The sequence below is a fragment of the Strongyloides ratti genome, assembly GCF_001040885.1.
Source record: "Strongyloides ratti genome assembly S_ratti_ED321, chromosome : X".
Classification (NCBI taxonomy): domain Eukaryota; kingdom Metazoa; phylum Nematoda; class Chromadorea; order Rhabditida; family Strongyloididae; genus Strongyloides; species Strongyloides ratti.
Window position 1 is genome coordinate 4,405,208 of NC_037309.1, and position 20,622 is coordinate 4,425,829.

A 20,622-nucleotide genomic window follows, 5' to 3' on the forward strand; every position below is an offset into this window, starting at 1 on the left:
AGTTGATGATGGCGGAGAATGATGAAGAGATAGATAGATAATGTGTTATAACAAAAGTATTCTCACTTTGATTATAGTAGATTTACTGATATTATAACTTTTCCAAAAAATTATGTTGTCAAAGTTCATCATTGTTAACCTAATAGTTAAAAGAATGCCGAGATTAACTATCATTCATTTGATTTGCCAATTATGTATCTTTCACTGAAACTTTTAATTTATTAGGTAAGAGATAAAAATAAGTAAAACAAATATATTTAAAAGTTAAAAAAAAATTTAGAATAATAGGTAATTGATATGATTTTAGAGATGATAGAAAAATGATAATTTAATTTAACTTAATTAGGTAATTTATTAAAACCAATTTTTGTCCTTTTATTTATAATTTATAATAACTGTTTTTATAATAAACTACTTATTTGCACTTACAATTATATCATTTTACGTAATAAACAACTTCAACTATTTAAATATAATGTTTTAAAAATTTAATTTTTTTTCTTTTATAATACTGAATATAATGAATGTTTAATAAAATTATGTAAAAAACAACAACATTTTAATAAGCAAATAAAAAAATAAAAGTAAACGTATTTTATTTGTTATATAATTATACAAAAAAAAAATATTATGACCGTTTATGCAGTATTATGGCACAAAACTTTTACTTATTATCAATTAATATAAAAATAAACATATAAAATGACAAAAAAAAAGAAAAAACATAATTCTCATTTTTTTTTGTTGGTAAATATTGAAATATATAGAAATATTTAATACGAGTACAATTTTTGTTTAAAAAAAATATAATATATATTGTTTAAAATTTTGGGCTTAAAACACAAGGTATATATATACCTTTTTAATAAAAATAATTCATAAAAAATATTAATATTTTCATTTTTTTTTTTGTTTAAAAAATATAATATAAAAAGTATCTAAACAAATATTTCTATTCCTTCGTACATTCTTTTACCTAATTATAATTGTCATTTTTATTAAAAAAGGTTTTCTAACATATGTCAATTTTTACTTTATCGGAATCTTTTATATTCATTTGTCAATCTAATTGGTACAGCTCTATTTTTTTTTATACCATCTTTTTCATTACTAATATTATTATTATTATTATTATTATTGTTATTATTTACATTCTTACTACTAGTTTTATCTTTTATTGCTTGTTTCCATATATGTTCACCACTTATTGGAGATGAATTATTATTACCAAGTTTTGAAGTCAATTGAGTATCATCTTTTTTAACATTAAATGATTTCCTTAACTCTTCAAATCGTGATGCATTAGAATTATTATTTTTTGGATTATATCTACCAAATGTTGATGATCCATTTGAAAATTCTTTTGAATTATTACCAGTGTTTTTAATTCCATTAATACTATCGTTAGAGGAAACTGGTGATATTGATATTGGTGAAGATGATTCTGAATTTGTATTAACTGTTCTACAACTAACCGCACTTGTTGGTGCTGTTTTATATTGTGATAAGGAGGGACTAACTATTCCATCAGTTTCAACAGCTAATGGACTTAAACTTCTTGATTTTACTGATGATGATAATGTTCCTAAAGTATTATTTTCTGGTGATGGTGTAACAGATTTTTGGAATTGATTTCTTAAAGCACTAACTGTACCAGTTTTTAATGAAGTATTTTTTGTATCAATATTTAATGGTATATTTAATTCTTCATTACTTTTAATTTTTCCATTTACAGCAACTTTTGGTTTATTAATTTCATCACTTGGTACTGGTAATATATTTAATGTTGATGATAACGGTTTTTCTTTTTTAATAAATTTTTTTTTCACTTCTTTTTGTGGTTCAATTTTAATAATAACTTCTTTATTCTGTTTAAAATCATCCTTGTTATTGGTAGAATTAATTGTTTGACCACCACCAAATTTAGCTTCAAGTTCTTCTTTATCAAATCGACCAGGTGAAGCTCTTGGAGAAGGTTGTGCTGATGTTGGTAATTCTGTGGATGTATTATTAATAAATGGTGATGTTAATAATGATTTATCTAATGGTTTTGGTGTAATATCTCTATCTCTTCTATCATTTAATGTATTATCAGATAGTGAATTTGTTGAACCACCAAATTTAGCTTCATATAATGATCTATCTAATGGTTTTGGTATAGGTTTTTCTTCCAATTTCATAGCTTCTTTCATTATTTCATTAGCTTCATCATCATTAAGAGTAATACCATCAAAATCAAAACTATCTTCAATATTACTTTTTTTTTCACCAAATTTTTTTGCAACTTTTTTTTCATCGGAATTATTGATATATTTATTTTTATTATAACTATTATTATTATAATTTTTATCATTATTATTATTTTCAAACATTGTATAATCTAATTTTTTCACTGGTTTTATAATTTTATTTTCTTCATTTTTAGATTTAGTATCATCTTTCTTTTCAAATAAATCTTTTTTAATTTGTGATGGTTTATATTTACTAATACTACCACTTCCATTAGAAGAAAGAGATTCATTTGAACCTGTAAGTTTGGCAAGCATAGCAATTCTTGCTTTAGCAGACCCTTTTGGTATCTCATCTTGTATCTTTTCTGGATTCCATTTCTTTTCTTCCTCATTCCATCCAGCATCAATATGTGCAGGTGGTGTTTCTTCTTTAACATCACGTACTTTCCATTTAAATTCTTTTTTTTTAATTGGTTCATGTGATCCTGTACTATCCATTAATAAGGATGATGTTGATGAGTAACTATCACCATTATGAAGTGATGATGTTGATGTTGCATAGGAAGAATTTAATAAATTTTCACTTGATGCTGTATAAGATGATAAATTAGAACTTGATGCTTTTGTTTCATCTCTAACTTTACTTAAATGTTGAAGTTCTTCATCATCAAAAAATAGTTGATTTTTTTCATGTACCTCAACCTTTTTTAATTTTAAACCACTTTTAATAGAATTTAAAAATTCATCTTTATCTACATTTATTGCCGAACCACCTCCTAATGCAAGTAATTTTGGATTTGTAATAGGTTTACCTTGTTTTTTAATAACATTATGACTGTCATTATTAGCTATTCTTAAACCAGGTGGGGGAGGTGGCGGCATTGGGACATTCATTAGTGGAGGTGGTGGTGGTGGTGGTTGTTGTTGTGTTGATAAAGTTTCTTCTGGTTTTTTAAATTCTACTAATACTTTTCTTTTCTAAAATTTAATATGTATACTTTTTATTGATTTATTACGTCAATAAGATGTAAAAATATTAATGACACATGTTTTTATATAATTTATTAATATATTTAAAAAAAAAAATTATATTTTTACATCTTTTATTATAGTAGATAAACATTAATAAAAATTTATTTTAAAAACATACCCCGTTATTAGAATCATCTTGGTTTTTAGCAGCATTAATAATTTCAAGTTGTTCTTCATCAAAAATTAAGCCGCTTTTATCATTTGTGACTGTTGGCTTTAGCTTAAATCCATGTTGAATTGATTTTATAAATTCATCTTGATCAATTGTTACTTTTCCACCTAAATTATGAAACTTTGTATTTACCGGTTGATTTACTGTTTTTGGTTTTGAAACTCCTCCAATAGGTGGTACTGGTGGAGGTGGAATATTTGATGTAGGTATTGGTGGTGGTGGTGGAGGAATACCATCTACTTTGTTAGATAAAGAATTTTCACAATTAAGAGGTTTATTAGGTATTTTTGATTCATCAAGTAATGTATTTAATGTTTCCCCATCAGCTACAATTACAGGTTTACTTTTATCAACAGTTTTTGTTGGTCGTAAACGAGTTCCTTGACGAATTTCCTAAGATTAAAAAACATTAAAAAAAATAATAAATAAATATATATATATATAATAATATTTTTTATAATAAAGAAAAAAAACAATTATTAAGTTTATTATAAACTGGTTTTTAAAAAATAAATTTAAAAAAAAAAAAACTTACGGCCAAAATAGGATGTCCAGAGAACATTGCAAGGTTTCTCTAATTTATACAATAAATTCAATTCTTTATAACAACAAAAAAAATCTTAAAAATCAAATAGAAAAGTTTTTCTTAACCTTTAAAAAAATAAATAAATTTTTAAAATATAAAATTTAATAATATATTTATTATAAAAATTTATATAACACATGAATAAATATTTTATAAAATAAAAATATGAAGATAATTTATATAATTATTAGTTTAGAAAGATTTAATTAATATTTCTCTTGTTTTAAGTTGTAAAAGATAAAATCAAGCATTTTTATTGTGAAGAATCGATGTAAATATTATAAGAATAGAAAAATTCTTCCTTTAATATATAAGAGGTTAAATGAAAGTAATCATGACAAGTGAATATAAAAGATCAAATAGAATATAAATATTGTAAGAATGTTTAAATGTGATACTTTGTTTAAATTTTAGTATATTAATTAATTAAATAAAAGAGAGGTATATGTTAGTATAAAGTAAATTAAAATATATCAAATATTAGAAATTAGTTTAATTTAATAATTTTAAATATATATCTTACATTATAATAGAAGAAAATGGCATTGGCATAGTGAAAGATAAGTATACTTTAGTACATTTAAAATGATAATCAGTGTCATTCTCGACACTGGCCATTTTATTGACAAATGGAAATAATGATGTTAGGTATTAAATATAAGTATATATATATATATATATGTTTCTGATTGTTAAACATATTCAACAATAAGAAGGAGGTAAATAATTAAGATAAATTTGTTTATGATCAAGGTGATCCTCTAAATGATAAATGGGGTGAACGTTTAAATATCTATCTTATTTCTAACAACCCACGAATAGGTTATATTTGTGAGTGATAAGTCAGAAACATCAATCACAAATAAGAGTTACATTAAAGCTTTATTTCATGAACAGTTTAAATATAAATAATATTTATTAAAATACATTATATTTAAAATAAAAGTATGACTAATTATTGATAAGAATTTTATTCTACCAAACTTTTATAAAGTCAAAAAAAAAGAAGTAAATAAGGGGATCAAAGTGAAGGTGAGTTAAATATAAAAATTTTTTCTCATAACTTGTATAATGGTAATATAAGAAATTTTTCAACTGACATTGTGTAAATCCGGGTTTTCTTCTTTTGATTAAAAATACAAAGAAAATATTTCTTCCTTACATTTGTTGATTTTTTTTCATTTATTTAGAATGTTAGTTATATACTTTGGTCAAACAATAATATATAATATTTAAGCTTTTTGTATAAAAATTGTTACTAATCGACAAGATATATATATATATATATATATTTATATATGTGGACTGATAGAAGTAATAAGCTTCTGGTAATAAATTAAAAAGATAGTGATTGGTAACGTCTAGTTAAATCAACAAGTATATATGAAGGTAAAAAGAATTCTTATTAAAATATACACTTGAGTAATACTTGCTTAAGAATAAAGCCTCCAAGGCTAGTTTTTATAATAGAAGAACATAAAAGATAAATTTAAGATAAATGATTTAGGATGAATATTTTTTTTTATTTTATATTTATTTAAAAGGTTGAGATATTTGTTTGTGTATTAAATAATAATATACAATAAGTACAAATTGATAAGACAGAATAAAAATAAAATACTTTTCTTACTATTAAAAAAAATTTTTAATTTAAATAAAAATGTATAAAAAGATAATATATAATATTTTGAATAGATCAAGACTCTTATATATCATAAAATATTGGGGTAGGGGGTATATATATTTAAAATATGGTAAAATAAAATAAAATATTTATTCAACATTTTTAATGATATATGAAGCATAAAAAGAAAAAAAACAATGTATATATATAAATAAAGAATATTTATGTTAAATAATATTTTTGTCTAATCATCATTTTTTTTTAAAGTATTTTTTTTTTTTTAAAAAGTCAAGACATTTGACATTATATCCAAGTGTTTAATTATTATTATAAAATATGATAAAAAGCTATCGGAAGAAATGTATAAGAAAAACATAAATGTTATTACCTCACAACATATGCTTCTGATCATCAGCGTAGGAGTCATAGTTTAAAGATGTATCATTTGTTAAATTTTTAAAAATAATTTTTAAAAAAGAAAAGGTGTTTAAAAAGAAAAGTAAAATAATTTTTATTTTTAAACATTTTATTAAATAATTTATATAAATAATAATAGGTGGACTTTAAAATAATTTAGTATATTTTAATATATAATAAAAATAAATAAAAGTAAAATTATGTTAACCATTTGATTAAGAGTCTAGTCTGGTAAGCAAAAAGAAAATTAAACTTAATAAATAACTTTTTAATGTACGTTAATTATATATTTGTTATGAGTTTAAATTTTTGATAAAAGTAAGAATTTTAAATATTCTAAAAATATAATATCTTAGTCTTGTTCTAAAATTTAATATTATAAACATACGTATCTTGTGATTATTTAAGTATTATTTATAAATAAAAAAAAAAGAATAAGATAAATGTAAAAATTTAACAAAAAAAAAACATATATATATATATAAAATATTTAATAGGGAAAATTTTTTTTTCAATTATAAATATTTTTGTAATTACCAAAATTTATTACTTTATTTTTTTTGTTCTTTTATTTTACATTATAAAAATATATTTTTAATAAATCTAGAACAAGGTAAATAACAAAAAAAAATTTTTAATACATTTTCTTAAATATATATAGAAAATTTTTAACTTTATATTATGAATAATTATACAAAATATTGACCATTGTAATTATGTAATTTTTTTTGGATAAAACTCTTATCTACAAAAATTATTACCAGTAATTATTTTTTCAGTTATAATTAATAGTATGGTGAGTGAAAGTATAAAATTAACATCAATTGTTTGGTATTGTTTGTAAAAATATGGATAAAGAATAATAAAAATAAGTTGATAAATCAACAATCACCCAACACATCACAATTGTGAATAATAATTGTTAGGTAAAATTGTAGTTTCCTCTTTTTAATAAATTTAGTACTATTTTCAAGTATAAATCTTGTATATTTATTAATAAAAACATATATATAAGTTCTTAATAGCAAGATGGTAGGTAAATAATTAAGTAAATCAGAAGATAAGGTAATATATACATTTGTATAAATAATTTTATGTTAATGAACAGGAACATTTTCATAGTCGTTTTCAAAGTGACAATTACTTTTATCTTTTATACTATAAAGAAGAAAATAATATATGAATAAGTAATTGTAATATTTGATTTTTGTTAACTATTTAAACATATATATATTCAACCTACTGAGGAAAAGGAGTTGGCAAAAGTTAACATAAATAAAATTTGCAAGACAATAAGTACATGTTTATCATGATGTATAAATCTAGATTTTTCATTATGTTCTAAAAATTAATTATTATTTTAAAAAATAATCTTTACATTTTTTTTTTTATAATCTGCAATTTCAATAATGAGCTAATAAACTATTTTATTAATTTTAAAAAATGACAGATGTACTGATTGTGAAAATTAATGATCTATTATCATATGACTTCCAAATGCATTGTTAGCATCTTATTTAATGGATCAAAATATTAAAAAGCAGCATAAAACAAAACAATGAAAAATGTAATAAGGATGACTCCTGGAATAGTAGCAGTTGGCTTACATGTTTAGAAATATAAAAAAAATATTTTTAACATTTATTTGTTATTAGAAACAAATATTATATATTAAAAAAAGTTAAATAGCATTTTAAATTATTCGAAGTTTTAATTTTTTTTTAAACAATATTTAATAAAAACAAAAATCATTTTTTTTTATTATTATAGATCCATATAACCTAAAATTAAAAGGTAAACAAGTAAAGTAATAAATAAAATTTAAATTTAAAAGTATAAACATAAAGCTTTATGGGTATTTAAATAAGAATTAAATAAATGTTAGAAAAAAAAAATGATTGTAAAGTAAAAATATAAATCTTTTAAAATATTATTCATTGTTAAGAAATACTTCTTTCATTTATTAATAATAGGATGACCAAATATAAAATGTAATATTAACACATTAACTATTTAAATTATTCTTTTACCTCAACAAAATTTTTAAATATATAGATTGTCTTCTAATATTACAATAAAACTTTACGATATATGTATAATGTTTTTTTTTTATTGAAGCATATCAAGGATGAACATCGATGTATCATCAGATGAGATTTTTAGGAGCCAACATATCAAAAAAATGTTTAAAAAAAATCAAAAGAGAGGGAGAAGAAATAACAGTTATAGAAAGATAGAAAATACTTGTTAATGACATTAAAAAAAAAACGTTTCTTTAAACATCTTTATATTTATATATATATATATATTATTAAGATAATTATAGAAATAAAATTTTAATTAAGTTTAAGGACAAAATACAATACAATGAGTATAGATATAAGAAGTAAAAAAAAATCACTTATTTTTTAATCATTTTACCTGTCATTATAAAAGAACTTTTGATAATAAAAACAATTATAATGAGGTAGAACATGAAATCTTTTTATATAACAATTGAATTTTACTAACAAATTAATATATTCATTGAACACATATTATATATATATATATAATCTGATTTAAAAAATATTTATTCTCATATAATATAAAAATAAAATTATTTTTAGGTAACACATAAAAGTTAAAAAAAAAGGAATTTTACCTTTATTATGTCTCATTAAATATACTAATATATTTTTAAGATAATTAAATTAAAATTTTTATCCTATCTTTGATCAGCTAATTTTTATTAAATTACATTTTAATTTAAGTCACATCAAATTAGCTTTTTAATTTTATTATTTACATTAATTTCAAGTTTTAAATTATTTTATCATTATTATAAAGTTTTTTTTAATCTCATCTTATTTTATCTATTATTTTTTTTTTAATTAAAATTCTTATTAATATACTTTTATCAAGGTATAGTATTTATTAGTTTTTAACAAATTAGAAGATATTTATTTGTATAGTGAAAAAAGATATTATCGAAAATTTAAAATAAAAATAATTTGAATGTGTGAGAAAATTAGATGTATGTATGAGTATCCATTCTTCTAAATGATTGTTCTTCATTAATTAATGTTGTATTTCGTATTATTAAGTTGTCATTTTTTTCATTCCTCATTTGTGATAATCTTGAATTTGGACTAATATTTCTTTTTAAAGATGTTCTTTCTTTTTGAATAGAAGAATAAATTAATGGTGATGGTTGTAACTGTTGATTGGTAGATATATTTTTATTATTTATAAGATATGGTGATTGTAAGTCTTTGAGATAAGGAGATTGTTCAATATTATTTATCATTTCCTGATATTTATATGTTGAGTAAGGAGATGATATTTGATAAGATGTATTGTATGGAAAAACTTCAGGTTGTGTAAATTGTGTTTCTATATGAGTAAAAGATGGTGAAATATTATGTGTATTAAAAGATGTCTTAAGATATGGTTTTTGGAAAAGTTCATTTGTTGAATGTCCTTGTTCTTCTAATCCTTTTTTATTATAAGGAATATTTTCATCATATTTTTCTTTAATTTCATATGGATAATTTGAAAGTGTATTATATGGAATATTTGCTGTTTCATAATTTGTTTTATCATATTGATTTGAAACTCCTTCATTTCTCATACTTCTTTCTGTATTTTCTCTATCTTAATATAATATTATATTAAATATTATTAAAATATCACAAACTTACAAGTTTTTTGTCTTTCCCATTGAACTGAACCAGGTGGCCATGGATGGAATGCTCTATGAGTATGTAATACATCTTCTTGATGTTTTTTAAGACAATTTCTCATAAAACCAAAATAAACTACAATTAATATTCCACCAAAACCAAGACCAAAACCTAATATAGTAAAGAAAACAACAGCAAATTTATGAAAATCACCCCAATCCCATGCATTAACATTAGTAGGTAATATAATTATTAAAATTATTAATATTAAAAAAGTTTTTTTTACCATTTGCGACATCCTATTAAAGTTATATGTTTTTTTGAATATTATAAAAATAATATTTTCCAATAAAATTGATGAGAAAATAATTATTTTAAAAATAAATAGTAAAATGATAATTATTGATATAAAATTTACTTCCTACTATTTTTAGTGGGGCAATAGTGAGACAGGATAAGATATTTTAATTTAACTAATCCACATTCATGTTCCTAGGACACATGCGTAATTATAATTATCGTTTTATTATAAACTGTTAAATTAAACATTCAATATTATGCCCTTTTGTACCAATTTAAATCCAAAAGGTATATTATTTTATAGTGATATTGTTATTAAAAGTTCATATTCATTTAACCATAATGTTGTTTAATAATATATATATATATATAGAATATTAATAAAAGCAGATTTAAATAAATAATACTTTTGATATATTTATGCAATTCTTGTTTCTATAGATACTATATATAAATATATGTTAATTTTGTAATTTAAAATAAAATTTAATAAATAAATATTTTTAAAATTACTTTTCTTTTTTTTCAATTATATAAAAAAAAGTATATATACATCTTATATAGAAAAATAAAAATGGAGAAATATACTTTTATTTGAATATATAGACTTTAATAATAAAATACTAATATATAATTTTTTTTATCAATATCAAATTAATTAAAGGAAAATATATTTAAATAATTTTGACATATATGATATTATATTTGTATTATTTAAAAAAAAGCAAAATAAAATTTTAATTATTTGATGATAATAAAATTTTTGATTGATTTCCAATTAAAAAAGATTATTTTCAATTTTAATACTTTTAAAAAAAGCGTTATGTTTTTTTAATATTATTCTTTAATATATTCATAAACCTTATATTTAAAAATATTTAAAATTTTTTTCATTAAAAATTTAAGGTGATCTAATTAATAATAGTGTTAGTGTATATTTTAACTTATACAACAACATACTTTATGTTTTTACATAAAAATTTTCCATAACAATTATTTAATAATTTTATTTAAAATTTTTTATAATAATACTAATATGTACATATTTAAACAATCATGGTATAAAATATATTACTTTTAAATATTTTTTAGTTATAAATTTTTGTCATTTTACATTTATAATTAATCAATTTTTAATTATTTTAATTATTTTAATATTTATAAGAAAACATTTACAAAAATTTTAAAGAATGTCTTTGAATAATGATATCTTGGATTCATTAATAAACAATCAAAATGAAGAGTCAAATAAAAATGTCTCTAGAAAACGTGAATATTTTTTAATAAATGAAAAATATGAAAGTGATTCTTTAAATGATATTAATATTGATACATCAAATTTACGAAATAAAAAAGAATTATTTAATGAACATTTATCTGGCAATAATTCAAATACAATTTCTTCCTCAAAATATCATATTGATTATAATTTAGAATATGATAAAAGCATAATATCTAACATTAACTTAAAAAAAAAATAAAAACAAAAAGAATATATTTTTATGCAAAATCACACCAAACATTTATTGTTACAGCAACAATATATGCTTCAAATCATTTCAAAAATGTGTTTACTAATGGTACTTTGGCAAGAGGTAGCGTAGAAAATGTTTTATCTCATCATATATCTACTGATGTTGAAGAATATGCTGCCGGTAAGAAAATTTTAATTTATTTGTTTCAAATTATTTTTTTAATTAATATTTTTTTAGAATGCTACATTGAACATAAATTTATAGGTTTTCTCAATTTTTTGGAAATGACAAGACATTTAAATTTTTTTAATTTTTTAACAAGATTAAGATATAATAATAGAATTTCAAGATATATTTCTAGATCTAGGCGTGGATCTTTTTTCCATCCAATTCAAGTTCGTAATTTAATATATAAAAGAAATATACATTTTGGGAGAATATCAATTAATAATGATTTTATAACACGTGTTATTTGGTCTAACGGTGGACCAAGAACAATTGTTATACGCAGAAAATTAGAAAAAAGAAAATTTATCATTCCAACAGGTTCAAATTTTGGAAGATATCTTAATTTATTATATGAATATGAGTTTGATGTTGAAGATAATGATGATTACATAGAAACAATACGTAGAGTAACAAGTACAAATTATATTTTTATGAATGAAAATATCATTAACAATTTTGAAAATTTAAATATTATTTATAATAATGATTTATCAAATCAAAATTCAGGTTAATTGTTATTCCAAGTTTAATAGTCGAAGAAGTAATATATTTAAAGTTTATATAAAACAAGCGCGTGCTTCGCAACACTTGTCAGCAAGGCATGACTTAGTGAGCTTTATAATTTTTAAATTATATCAAAAGAGTAAATTAAAGTTTTGTAAAAAAAATTCAAATACCTTTTAAATTAATTTAAACAAATTTGTTACAGTTTTTAAAAGAATATATAAAGTAACGCTATCACTTAAATTAATTATTTATTTTTTTTTGAAATAGAGAAAAATATCTTCCTTTTTTTTATAAAATAATAAAATATGAAATTTTGATAAAAAAGTTGAATAAATTTATATATTTAAAAAGAATGCGCCTTTTTGATTAAACTTGTGGTTTCACTCACACTCTTGAAGTGATGTGGTAAACTATACTAAAAATTATAATAATTTTAAAGAAAAGAATTTTTAGTATGATAATTTTGGTTATTTATATAAAATTTTCTTTTTTTAAAAGTTGAATAAAAAAAAATTTTTAAAAAACATTTTTAAACTTTTTTTACTTTTTATCAATTATCAAATGTTGAATTTACTATATATTTAATTAAATTGTTAAAAACTCTTCAAATAATTTATTTATTTTAATTTGTTTAATTCAGTACGTCAGTGACTCTAAAAGAGAACCAATATATTACTTTAAAAATTAATAATAAATAATGTGATAAAAAAGTTTTTAATTTTAATAAAAAAAAGTTCAAAATAACAAAAAAAGATTCATTTTAACATAAAGATTCAGATTTTACTCCATTTGAAGCATTCAAAAAAATTATTTTTTTTGGTACAAAATGTCCTATTATATACTAAATATATTATCTTAAAAATTAATACAAATGGATGTGATAAAAAAAGGTTTATTATTTAAATATGATAAAATTAAGAGTTTTTTTTAACTTCTGTATTAACTTTGTAAACTTATTGTGCCATTGAATCCAGATACAAAGTTTTTTATGCTTGGAGCTATATAAAAAACAAATAAATAAATTTTTAAAAGTTTAAATATTAATAACTCAAAAACTTATGATAAAAAAAGTTCTAAATTTGATAAAGATAATAATAAGAGTCTTTTTTTAACTTCTGTATTTATTTGGTATGATTTTCTTTAATTACTATATATTATTGTAAAAATTAATACAAAAAATGTGATAGAAAAGTTTTATTAATTAAATGAAAAAAGTTTAAAATAACAAAGAAGGATTCATTTTAACATAAAGATTCAAATTCTATTCCATTTGGACCATTTAATGAAATAATATTTTCGTTAAAAATGTCTCATTATATTTTATATATATTACTCCATAAATAAATACAAGTAAATGTGATAAAAAAGTTTAAAATTTTAATTAGATTATGATAACAGTCTTTTCTAACATCTTTATTAATTTGGTAAACTAATTATGCCATTTAATCCAGATACTAAAGTTACGTTTGTAGCAGTTTTTTATATGTATTAGAAAAAAAATTTTTTTTTTAACATTTTAATAGTGACAAAAATAGTAATTTTATGAAGACAACTGATAAGAGAAGCAAGGGAATTTTATAATTGGTATAAAAAGAAAATATTATTATTTTTAATTAGTAGGTATTTATAAAAAAATTGTTTGTTTCTATTTTTTATGAATAGTTCAATTAAAATATGTAAAATTTTTAATAATTATTATATGAAGTCTTCCTTAATAAAGTGTATAGACTGATTCTAAAAACTTTGTTATAACTACTAGACCTAGATTTCAACACACCAAATTAATAACAAGAAATTTTTTTATTTTAAATTATAAATAAATTAACTCAAACATTTTATGAATTATTTCTTCTTTTATTATTTATTAAAATATTTCTTTTTCTTTCCCTTCTTCTTTTATTTCTCAATTGTTTCCTTACGCTTCACATCAGCTTTTTTTCTTAACGTGTCGGTCCACAATAAATTAGAAGGGACAATTTCTTTTGCATTATTTGTATTCATTTCTTCAAAAGAAATGTTTACAATTCTTTCAAATTCACACAACAAAAGATTATGATTGGTGATTCCAAAAGAAGCATCTTTATCCATTTGAATTTTGTCTTTTTTAATAAATTTAACAAGACTTTTGTATCCCTTACGTTCGTTTACTGTCCATTTTTTTTATTTTTTCACTCTGTACAACAATAGAGAAAGAGTTTTTTCCAAGTCTTTCTTTTGAAAAATATGATCCATCTTTTAACATTTTTTCAATATTTGGATTTTTTAAAAAATGTTTGATACAATCACATTTCTTTCTATTTTTTTTGAAGAAATTATTTGCATTTTTTACCACTTTTTCAACACAGCTACTCCAGTAATTTCAGTTACAATTGCTGCCACAGTAAACCACATAAGATTTTTGAAAAACGGATATGAATATTTTTCTCCTAATCTTTGGCGATTTTCTGATTCAATAATTTTGAACTGTGTTTCTAACGAAACACTTGTGAGAAAGTTTCCACCAATCATAACAGTATCCTCATCTGTATAAACAGCATGTATCTAACCTGCTGGAAGATAGAAGGATTGTCCAGCAGTTAAAGTGATTCTGCAGCAATTTTCAGCAACAAAACCAAAAAATAATTTTGATGCAGATGAATCTTTTAAATAAAATTCATAAGCATTAAGATTATAATCAGTTGGTGGTATAAGCCAACATGTTTTCTTTCCAAAAATTATGCTGATCCAGATAGAAGAGCCACCAAAACTTATTTGAAAATCCGTGTATGATCCTTTTGCAGATATTGTAAGATAATTCCATGTAAATGGAACAACTAATTCTTCTCCAATTTGTGTGTCATTACCGGCAAATTGAGTTTGAGCTATCTTCAAAATATCAGGCCAATTGTGAATTGCTAAATCAAATTCAGTAGCAAATTTTGGCGACTGAAATTTTGTTGATAAATCCATAAATGCATAGCAAATGGAAAGTGCATTGTAAACATGCTTTCTTCTACCATGCTCCAGCTTCATATTGTCAATAATATCCGACAGAAGAATTTCTTTCATATATGCCTTTCCATCATATGCAACCATGCATTTAGTTGACCCAACACAATTATCTTCAATTACTTGAATATTTGAATAATTTTCTTCGCTGCTCTGGATACCTAATTTTGTTCTTGAACATTTAAAAAGAACAGGAACATTACATGTATCTCCTTTAATATAGTTTATATCAAATTCTAAAAAAAATATTAATAAAAAAAATTAATTAATTTACCTTCATTTTCTTCAACAATTTTATACATGTCCGGTCTTACAAATACATCATTAGTTGCCGCATTTGANACTTCTGTCATACTTTCTCGTTTAACAACATAAATTTTGTTGTTCTTTGGAGATTCTGGATGTTCTTGACCATTAATTTTTATTTCTGGTTTATCATTAACTGCTCTAACAATTTGACACGGAGGCACATATTCCAGAATAGAATTATCATCAGGAACATCAAAATAGTAATATAATTTATTGGCATGAGGTAATTCTTCTGCTTCCTTCAATTCACCATTATTTATATTAATACGTTTCATATTTCCTTCTTTATCTTTGGTGAATTTGACAAGTTTAGCTGGATTATCACTACAATTATTGGATGGAGGAAGTGTCTTTGATATTTTCTCTCTCTTTGCTATTTCAAATGATTTTGGTTTAGACTGCCAATTGTATTTCATCTTCCAATCATAATTTATTGATTTATTGTTAAAATTTATTATACCAGCTATTCCACAAGTTACTATATTATCTCTATTTATATTATTGTATACAGAAGGTGTCCAAGCAAAAATTTTGCTATTAGTACGAAAAGTTAATTTTGAAAATTCTAACAAACCATCCATGTTAAAAGAATCTTTAATATTTGAATGCTTGTAATATTTGTCTGGACATTTGACAAGGATTAAATCTGACGTAGATTTAATTTTCATAGCCACTGGAAAAGTACTTTCATTGATATTCTTAGAAACTGAAGGAAACAAAGCTGAAGGAATAGTTCCTTTGCAGTAAGTGATGATTTGAAGCAGCAGCCATGTAATTGTGAAGTGATGTAAAACCAGGAACATTGTAGTTTGTTATTTGGTTAAAAATGCAACATTATAAATTATTATTTCAAAGATAAAAATTTGAATGTTATATTCAATTAATTTAAATTATAAATAAAAAATAATCATAATCAAGTGTTAATATTTAAATATTATCGAATTATGTTAGTGAAACGTTTTGATGTTAAAATTTGAATATAAGGTGTCTGATAGTGAAATAAATTCATAAGCAAGTGATGTAATATGTAATAAGCTTGGAAGATGTGCTCCAATTGTGAAAAGTAATTGAAGTGGTAATATTATATATATTGTTAAAGACATTTACAAAAATTATTTGTTGTACATAAATTTTTGTTATGTGTTCAATTGATGAAAAATTGATATATTAAAAACTGTCAAAGAAGTGATAAACTTTTTAAAAATATAAGAGAGTAATTTATTTAACAAAAAGAATAGAATTATAAAAATTTACAAGCGCGTGCTTCGCACACACTTGCCAGCAGGGCATGACTTAATGAGCTTTATAATTTTTTAATTATATCAATAGAGTAAATTAAAGTATTGTAAAAAAAATTTAAATACCTTTTAAATTTTTTAAAACATATTTTTTACATTTTTTAAAAGGATATATAAAGTAACGTTATCACTTAAGTTAATTATTTATTTTTTTTGAAATAGAGGTAAAATTTTCGTTATTGATAAAATAATACAAATAAGAAATTTTTGATAAAAAAAGTAGAATAAATTTATAAGTTTAAAAAGAATGCGCTTTTTTTGATTTAACTTGTGGTTTCACTCACACTCTTGAAGTGATGTGGTAACTATACTAAAAATTATAATAATTTTAAAGAAAAGAATTTTTAATATGATAATTTTGGTTATTTATATAAAATTTTCTTTTTTTAAAAGTTGAATAAAAAAAAATTTTTATAAAAACATTTTTAAACTTTTTTTACTTTTTATCAATTATCAAATGTTGAATTTACTATATATTTAATTAAATTGTTAAAAACTCTTCAAATAATTTATTTATTTTAATTTGTTTAATTCAGTACGTCAGTGACTCTAAAAGAGAACCAATATATTACTTTAAAAATTAATAATAAATAATGTGATAAAAAAGTTTTTAATTTTAATAAAAAAAAGTTCAAAATAACAAAAAAAGATTCATTTTAACATAAAGATTCAGATTTTACTCCATTTGAAGCATTCAAAAAAATTATTTTTTTTGGTACAAAATGTCCTATTATATACTAAATATATTATCTTAAAAATTAATACAAATGGATGTGATAAAAAAAGGTTTATTATTTAAATATGATAAAATTAAGAGTTTTTTTTAACTTCTGTATTAACTTTGTAAACTTATTGTGCCATTGAATCCAGATACAAAGTTTTTTATGCTTGGAGCTATATAAAAAACAAATAAATAAATTTTTAAAAGTTTAAATATTAATAACTCAAAAACTTATGATAAAAAAAGTTCTAAATTTGATAAAGATAATAATAAGAGTCTTTTTTTAACTTCTGTATTTATTTGGTATGATTTTCTTTAATTACTATATATTATTGTAAAAATTAATACAAAAAATGTGATAGAAAAGTTTTATTAATTAAATGAAAAAAGTTTAAAATAACAAAGAAGGATTCATTTTAACATAAAGATTCAAATTCTATTCCATTTGGACCATTTAATGAAATAATATTTTCGTTAAAAATGTCTCATTATATTTTATATATATTACTCCATAAATAAATACAAGTAAATGTGATAAAAAAGTTTAAAATTTTAATTAGATTATGATAACAGTCTTTTCTAACATCTTTATTAATTTGGTAAACTAATTATGCCATTTAATCCAGATACTAAAGTTACGTTTGTAGCAGTTTTTTATATGTATTAGAAAAAAAATTTTTTTTTTAACATTTTAATAGTGACAAAAATAGTAATTTTATGAAGACAACTGATAAGAGAAGCAAGGGAATTTTATAATTGGTATAAAAAGAAAATATTATTATTTTTAATTAGTAGGTATTTATAAAAAAATTGTTTGTTTCTATTTTTTATGAATAGTTCAATTAAAATATGTAAAATTTTTAATAATTATTATATGAAGTCTTCCTTAATAAAGTGTATAGACTGATTCTAAAAACTTTGTTATAACTACTAGACCTAGATTTCAACACACCAAATTAATAACAAGAAATTTTTTTATTTTAAATTATAAATAAATTAACTCAAACATTTTATGAATTATTTCTTCTTTTATTATTTATTAAAATATTTCTTTTTCTTTCCCTTCTTCTTTTATTTTCTTCAATTGTTTCCTTACGCTTCACATCAGCTTTTTTTCTTAACGTGTCGGTCCACAATAAATTAGAAGGGACAATTTCTTTTGCATTATTTGTATTCATTTCTTCAAAAGAAATGTTTACAATTCTTTCAAATTCACACAACAAAAGATTATGATTGGTGATTCCAAAAGAAGCATCTTTATCCATTTGAATTTTGTCTTTTTTAATAAATTTAACAAGACTTTTGTATCCCTTACGTTCGTTTACTGTCCATTTTTTTTATTTTTTCACTCTGTACAACAATAGAGAAAGAGTTTTTTCCAAGTCTTTCTTTTGAAAAATATGATCCATCTTTTAACATTTTTTCAATATTTGGATTTTTTAAAAAATGTTTGATACAATCACATTTCTTTCTATTTTTTTTGAAGAAATTATTTGCATTTTTTACCACTTTTTCAACACAGCTACTCCAGTAATTTCAGTTACAATTGCTGCCACAGTAAACCACATAAGATTTTTGAAAAACGGATATGAATATTTTTCTCCTAATCTTTGGCGATTTTCTGATTCAATAATTTTGAACTGTGTTTCTAACGAAACACTTGTGAGAAAGTTTCCACCAATCATAACAGTATCCTCATCTGTATAAACAGCATGTATCTAACCTGCTGGAAGATAGAAGGATTGTCCAGCAGTTAAAGTGATTCTGCAGCAATTTTCAGCAACAAAACCAAAAAATAATTTTGATGCAGATGAATCTTTTAAATAAAATTCATAAGCATTAAGATTATAATCAGTTGGTGGTATAAGCCAACATGTTTTCTTTCCAAAAATTATGCTGATCCAGATAGAAGAGCCACCAAAACTTATTTGAAAATCCGTGTATGATCCTTTTGCAGATATTGTAAGATAATTCCATGTAAATGGAACAACTAATTCTTCTCCAATTTGTGTGTCATTACCGGCAAATTGAGTTTGAGCTATCTTCAAAATATCAGGCCAATTGTGAATTGCTAAATCAAATTCAGTAGCAAATTTTGGCGACTGAAATTTTGTTGATAAATCCATAAATGCATAGCAAATGGAAAGTGCATTGTAAACATGCTTTCTTCTACCATGCTCCAGCTTCATATTGTCAATAATATCCGACAGAAGAATTTCTTTCATATATGCCTTTCCATCATATGCAACCATGCATTTAGTTGACCCAACACAATTATCTTCAATTACTTGAATATTTGAATAATTTTCTTCGCTGCTCTGGATACCTAATTTTGTTCTTGAACATTTAAAAAGAACAGGAACATTACATGTATCTCCTTTAATATAGTTTATATCAAATTCTAAAAAAAATATTAATAAAAAAAATTAATTAATTTACCTTCATTTTCTTCAACAATTTTATACATGTCCGGTCTTACAAATACATCATTAGTTGCCGCATTTGAAAAACATAAGTTTTTATATCCAACAATAATAATTTCATTATTTGGCATAGAAGGAGCACTACTTCTTGTAAGTCTTTGCATTTTAAAATAATATCTAAAAAATAATATTAAAATTATAAAAAAACAAAAAAGTGAAATTATAATAATGGAAATAATAAAAAATATAGTACTTTTCAGTGACATCCTTTTCTTTTCTGTTTTTTTTACATATTCAAAGATTACATGATTAATTGTAAAAAATATTATAAATTAATAAAAAAGTTTTTTTAATGTCAATTTTTAAAATATTATCAATGAAAAGTAATGAAAATAAAGTATTTGATATCTCATTTTTTTATTGAAAAATGAATTAAATAATTGGAAAAGAGGTAATTGATATATAATTTGTACTAAATACTTTCATAGATATAGTGAAATAATTTTTATCTTACCATCAATTTTTTTAATCTCTTTTCTATTCTATTTTATTTTAATCCTTTTTCTATCTACATAAAGCAATGAATAATGATAGAATTTAAAAAGTATTCAATAAAGTGATAATATTAATAGATAAAAAGAAAAGA

The 20,622-nt window shown here is 21.3% G+C and overlaps 5 protein-coding genes across 5 annotated transcripts; 1 reads left to right on the top strand and 4 right to left on the bottom strand.

Moving 5' to 3' along the window:
* Positions 1-1,034: 1,034 nt before the first annotated feature.
* SRAE_X000094900 (WH2 domain and Formin, FH2 domain-containing protein) lies at positions 1,035-3,997 on the bottom strand (the record flags this gene model as incomplete). The annotated part of the gene is made up of 3 exons (XM_024645355.1): positions 1,035-3,209; positions 3,382-3,828; positions 3,971-3,997. 3 exons carry the CDS (start codon positions 3,995-3,997, stop codon positions 1,035-1,037), a joined length of 2,649 nt encoding a protein of 882 aa, XP_024510822.1.
* Positions 3,998-9,072: 5,075 nt separating this feature from the next.
* SRAE_X000095000 (Hypothetical protein) lies at positions 9,073-10,025 on the bottom strand (the record flags this gene model as incomplete). The annotated part of the gene is made up of 2 exons (XM_024645356.1): positions 9,073-9,698; positions 9,746-10,025. The coding sequence occupies 2 exons, from the start codon at positions 10,023-10,025 to the stop codon at positions 9,073-9,075; spliced, it is 906 nt and encodes a 301-aa protein (XP_024510823.1).
* A 259-nt stretch (positions 10,026-10,284) lies between these two features.
* On the top strand, positions 10,285-12,242 carry SRAE_X000095100 (Hypothetical protein; the record flags this gene model as incomplete). The annotated part of the gene is made up of 3 exons (XM_024645357.1): positions 10,285-10,315; positions 11,563-11,682; positions 11,740-12,242. The coding sequence occupies 3 exons, from the start codon at positions 10,285-10,287 to the stop codon at positions 12,240-12,242; spliced, it is 654 nt and encodes a 217-aa protein (XP_024510824.1).
* A 2,536-nt stretch (positions 12,243-14,778) lies between these two features.
* Positions 14,779-16,337, bottom strand: SRAE_X000095200 (JmjC domain-containing protein; the record flags this gene model as incomplete). The annotated part of the gene is made up of 2 exons (XM_024645358.1): positions 14,779-15,461; positions 15,500-16,337. 2 exons carry the CDS (start codon positions 16,335-16,337, stop codon positions 14,779-14,781), a joined length of 1,521 nt encoding a protein of 506 aa, XP_024510825.1.
* Positions 16,338-19,271: 2,934 nt separating this feature from the next.
* SRAE_X000095300 (JmjC domain-containing protein) lies at positions 19,272-20,140 on the bottom strand (the record flags this gene model as incomplete). The annotated part of the gene is made up of 2 exons (XM_024645359.1): positions 19,272-19,954; positions 19,993-20,140. 2 exons carry the CDS (start codon positions 20,138-20,140, stop codon positions 19,272-19,274), a joined length of 831 nt encoding a protein of 276 aa, XP_024510826.1.
* Positions 20,141-20,622: the final 482 nt, after the last annotated feature.